Raw genomic sequence first — 5,341 nt, forward strand, 5'->3', positions numbered from 1 at the left:
AAAAAAAAAGAATAATTGCTTCCCAAATTCTACCTGTAGTTCTTGTTAAAATGTCTGAGCTAGACACCCCATTTTTCTAATAGGCTTCTAACGATGGCAATTCTGCTGGTTGTAGGCATAGTCAAGTACTGTAGGGTGCTGTCAGAGGGGGGAAAAATGGCAATTTCTCTCCCAGTCAATCCCACCTAAACCCCTCTCTTGAATTCATTGTTGAGCTGTGAATATAATTCTTATTTCTTTCATTTTTAAACTTTTCCTATGAAATACCTAAATTGTTTCTGAGTACAGGATTAAGTTACGACTTTTTATGGGGAGTATCAATAGATATAAATTTCCCTCTACTTTCATAATATTATACAAAGTAATTGCAATTATATAAAATGTAACATCTGAGTCAAACTGCTAACTAAGATTGCATTCCCGTTTTTGCACGGCTTCCGGTTTCCTTGAGTCTTTACTTACCTCATTTAAGGACCTGTCACTCATGCAGCCCTAAACTTTCCATCAGAACGAGACGATCCCTCATTGACAGTCCAACATAGCGATCGGAGTGTTTCTCTTTTCCTTTTCTTCCATAGCTAACTGTATCCCCCATCCTCATATTAGTGAAGGTTTTTGTCAGTTAAAAATACAGTTTTCATCTGGTTTGGGTTGTCATTTCTCCCTTCCATCCTACCCGTTCACCTTCCAATTCTGTTGCATAATTACTTGGTTTGTTTGGTTTGATTTTCTTTTCTGTGTTAAAGTTCTTTTGATTTCTCTGCTAGGGATCTCTTCCCCATTATTCTGGCTAGGTCTATGTCCTCCTCTTTCTTAGCTATTTCTTTTGATTTTACTAGAGGAATTCTTGCAACAGTTTTCAGAAAGAAGGTTTGTAGGAACCAGCTTCCGGAGGCTTTCGGTGGTCACACTTGACTGCTAATTTGAATAGGCATAGACTACTGTACTATAAATAACTTTATTCATAATTTAAAAAAAATGGTATTCTAGTTATTTTATGTTCTGATTCTCTCTGTTTTTTAAAGCAATGTATTTATTTGTGTTTTATGTGCATCGGTGCTTTGCCTGCATGTATGTCTGGGTGAGGGTGTCAGGTCTTGGATGATAGACAGTTGTTAGCTGCTATGTTGAGACTTGAACCCAGGTCCTCTGGAAGAGCAGCCGGTGCTCTTAACCACTGTGGGACTTCATACCTGTACTCTTGACCCTTAGACTTTCCGTTTAATCTCTGGTTTCTGGAAATTTACAGTGTCGGGGGGTTGGTGTGACTTTTTTGTCTATCCGCTGTAACTGGCATCCTTGGACCCTTTTTATGGTTGCTTAACACTGAGCAGTGGCAATATCCACTCGTTACAATGGGGTCATTTGTCATTTAATTGTTGGGCAAACTGAGCCTGGCATGCAGTCTTTACTTTTTGACAAAATGGTTTGCTTTTTGCATTTTCTTCAGAGGTTTGGTTGGCTTGGGGTTTTTTTTGTTTGTTTGTTTGTTTGTTTCACACCCATATTTCATGTGAGAGATTTTGCCAAATATCTAATGGTCGTTAGTGTGGCATTTCACAACTGACCACAGAACCCACTTAGAAACCCTCTATGTACGCTGAGTCTGTAGAATCAAGGATGAATTCTTAGGAGCTGGCTGTTTCTTGGGGAGCAGCTCCTGGAAGGTAGTAACTGTGAGCTTGCCTTTGGTCTGACCACATCCAAGTGTATTTCCTGATGTCAAGCGCAGACAGGGAGTAGACTTCAGCCCAGGCTCGCACAGAATCCTCCTCCCTTCACTTGGCAATGCCCCACTGCCCACACGTTGTCTTCTACCCAGAATGCAAAGTCTTCGAATTCCACCGACTCATCCGCTCTGAAGAGAAAAGCTCTTGTTGCTTGAGCAGGCCAAGGGGGTGGGGTAGACGTCCCTGCATGGGCCGGGGGCTAGCCTGTCAGGGCCCCTTTTTCAACCTCAGAGCAGTTAGGGGCTTCGAACCTCTTCCAACTTTTCCACGCTTCCCTGCCTCTCACTAATGACAATCTAAATGTCAACTAATGAATCTAAATGACAACTTAGTTTTACTGAAATCTTATTTAAGTTTCTAAAGCAAAGCAAAGCAAATGTCTGTATCTCGCTTGCCATCTTTAACCAGAGCTGTCTTAATATCTTTTCCAATCAACTCATTACGAGATTCTAAGTCTTTCTGTAGACCCATAAATGGGTGGCTTGTTAGGATAAGGAATAACTTAGCATTCCAACTACTGGAAATATACCCGAGTTTTAAAATTCATGTTTTGGAAATTCAAAGTCATGGTTTGTGGAAAAGAAGATTTCTTTAACTTTACCTTATTTTAAAACAATCATATGGATTTTTTGATGACATTTACTTTGTTAATTTTCATATCTTTAACCAGAAAAGCTGCCTTTGTAAGGAAAGAATTCCTTTGTTTCCCCACAGGGCTGCCACATGGTGACGGAGGAGTTACACTCCATAGCCTTTGAGACCCAGATATGCCTCTATGGCCTCACCATTGACTTGGAGGTAAGTGTCTCGAGAAACCTCTCCTCACTAGTAAGTTCCACAGCCACCAGTCAGCATTTATAGTAGAAGCTCAATCATGCTAGGTTGTTGTTTGTCCTTCACGTATTATTTAGAAAAACACTGTGTCAAATATCCATTAAAAAGATAAGATGCCATTCTGGTTAAATAAAAAATGATTTTAGGGGGCTGGAGAGATGGCTCAGTGGTTAAGAGCATTGCCTGCTCTTCCAAAGGTCCTGAGTTCAATTCCCAGCAACCACATGGTGGCTCACAACCATCTGTAATGAAGTCTGGTGCCCTCTTCTGGCCTGCAGACAGACAGAATATTGTATACATAATAAATAAATAAATAAATAAATAAATATTAAAAAAATGATTTAAAAAAAGTCATGACTAGTCAATATAGGTGGAATAATTTGTTACCCACATTCTTATTATTTTCTGAATTATGAATATTCAACAGAAAGCATACAGAGAAATAACCATACAGAGAAATAACAATATGACCGTGTCATATTGTGATATATTTTTTAAAATGTGAGCTATGTATTAAAATCTCTTGGAAAGTTCTCTGCTGTGGTGAGCAGAGGGAAGTGGTAGGGATGCTGGTGGTATGTCATTTTATGATCATCTAACAGTCGCCGTTGAACTCTAAGAATAAAGAAGCCTTTCGAGGGTTAAACTGAACGCATTGATTAAGAGCTCTTTAAAGTCAGGGCACCATGAGTTGTATGTCCACCATTGCCTGTACACAATTCCTAGCCCATGCTAAAGCCCCCATATGTGTTGGATAGACAAGCCAGTGTAGCCATTAGCACTTCACCTCAGGTAGCTTGAGTGTGTTGTTTTAGATTCTGCCTTTTCCTCTTTGTCTGAAGCATTCAAATGTGTGTAAAATTCTCCACATCTTTCCCCTAAGCCTCCATAAGCTGCCTGGTTCCTCAGCTCCTGGGTATTTCTAGCCACAGGAATTTTGTGTCTATTAGGAAGGGACGGCTGTTCCGTGATTAGCCTCCCAGGCTAGTCTGTGAAAGCCTGTCCACTTGGTACCACAGAAAACCGGATTGACGGGCTGGAGAGATGGCTCAGAGGTTAAGAGCACTGACTGCCCTTCCAGAGGTCCTGAGTTCAATACCCAGTAACCACATGGTGGCTCACGACCATCTGTCATGTGTTCCGGTGCCCTCTTCTGGCCTGCAGGCATACATGCAGGAAGAATGCTGTATACATAATAAATAAACAAATATAAATAATTAAATAAACAAAAAAGAAAGAAAAGAAGAAAACCGTGTTAACGATAGTACTAACTGTTCTTTAGAAGCAGGCGGGGCAGCTCCAACTCCCATAGTGCACCTCTCTAGCTTGAAACAAAACTCCTACTTCCATAGACTTTAATTAGGCACCAAGTCATGATCAGATCATAGTGGCTCATTCCCAAAGCAACTTCCAGATCAAATTCTTTAGCACAGCTTAAAAGGATGGCGATGACTAAGTCTTCACCAAAACCACTTGGGTTGTGTTTGGGGCGTTGTGTGGCATGAGGAAGGACCGTCATTTCTCAATGTCAGGGAAGATAGGAAACTGCCTGGTTGCTAGTGTCGGGCACTCAGAAAGGGTTCCCGTTCCTTTTCTTCCTGCACTCCAGATTGTGTGTGCTCAGAAGTTCTTCACATGGCGCCTGGGTACCAGGATGGAAAGACGGGGGCTGTTAACTTGAAATGGCCTTCGAGAAGACCAGGAGTAGCAGCAATGCAAGTTTGGACTACCTGTAATAACTTTTTCTTTTTTGTCTTCTCACTAGACCAGCTCGTTACCTGTGGTGATGATTTCTAACGTCAGCCAGCTGCCCAATGCGTGGGCATCCATCATCTGGTACAATGTGTCGACCAACGACTGCCAGGTAAGGTCCCTATCCCTGTCTCTCCGCTTCTCATCCTGGTTAACTTTCCCTCTCAACTGTGTGTAAGCCCTGTTAGGCCATGCGTAAGGCGTCCTGCTCGAACTGAGCAGGGGGGGCACACGTCTAGAATCCAAGCCCTTGAAGGACTCAGGCAGGAAGACTGTGAACTGAGGCCAATCCGAGTCAAACCCAGGCTACATAGCAAGATCCTGCCTCCGAATGAATGATACTAACGGAGGGGAGGAGGTCGTGTGTTCCTACAGACTTGTACTCCGAGAGTTCTGGCTATTTCTGAACTCTGACCGGTCCCAAGACTGGATTCGAAGGCTGTCCTGGTTCTACCGGGAAACATCTGGCTCCAGAATTTTCTAACTGCTGTCAGAACTTGCTATCTGACTACCTTAACCTCTGGGCACCTGTCCTTGGTCTCTTCTAGAAAGGCACAGAATTAGTTTCCAAATAAGTAGCCAGGATATCTGTCAATCTTGCCTGAGCTCTGACAGAACAAATGTTGTTTAGGTATAGATTTGAACCTTGCTAGGTTTAGGTTGGACTTTAGTGCCATCTGGTGGTTTTTTGAGGCACTTGCCTAAAATGGACTTTAGTGCCAGGATATAGATGGTTTTTAATGAAAACTAGGGAATGGGGGAAAAAAATTATTTCACACTCCCTCTTGCTCTGTTCTTAAGACAGAGAAAACAAAACTCCAGACTGTGTGTTGTGTTGCCAAGTATTTAGTTCCAGAAGAAGCAGTTCAAACAAAACCTTCCTTCTTTATTCAAACCCGTTTCTGCTAGAAGACTTCTTTCCCCTAGGTGACTGTGTAAGAATTGATCACTAAATAGGGAAGCTTTCAGTGCCTTTTCCCTTTAATGCAATATTCCTAAAAGGGAACCATGCAGAAAACAGCTCA

General features: G+C 42.0%; 1 protein-coding gene across 1 annotated transcript in view; it reads left to right on the forward strand.

Annotated features, from left to right (window-relative positions):
- Stat4 (signal transducer and activator of transcription 4) overlaps nucleotides 1-5,341 on the forward strand; it is an 84,765-nt gene that overhangs the window by 70,859 nt on the left and 8,565 nt on the right. Inside the window, exons 12-13 of the mRNA XM_005366422.1 lie at nucleotides 2,445-2,528; nucleotides 4,330-4,428. Coding sequence (XP_005366479.1) covers nucleotides 2,445-2,528; nucleotides 4,330-4,428 — 183 coding nt within the window. The remainder of the gene's footprint in view (nucleotides 1-2,444; nucleotides 2,529-4,329; nucleotides 4,429-5,341) is intronic.

This window comes from Microtus ochrogaster, unplaced genomic scaffold (assembly GCF_000317375.1).
Source record: "Microtus ochrogaster isolate Prairie Vole_2 unplaced genomic scaffold, MicOch1.0 UNK8, whole genome shotgun sequence".
NCBI classification, from domain to species: domain Eukaryota; kingdom Metazoa; phylum Chordata; class Mammalia; order Rodentia; family Cricetidae; genus Microtus; species Microtus ochrogaster.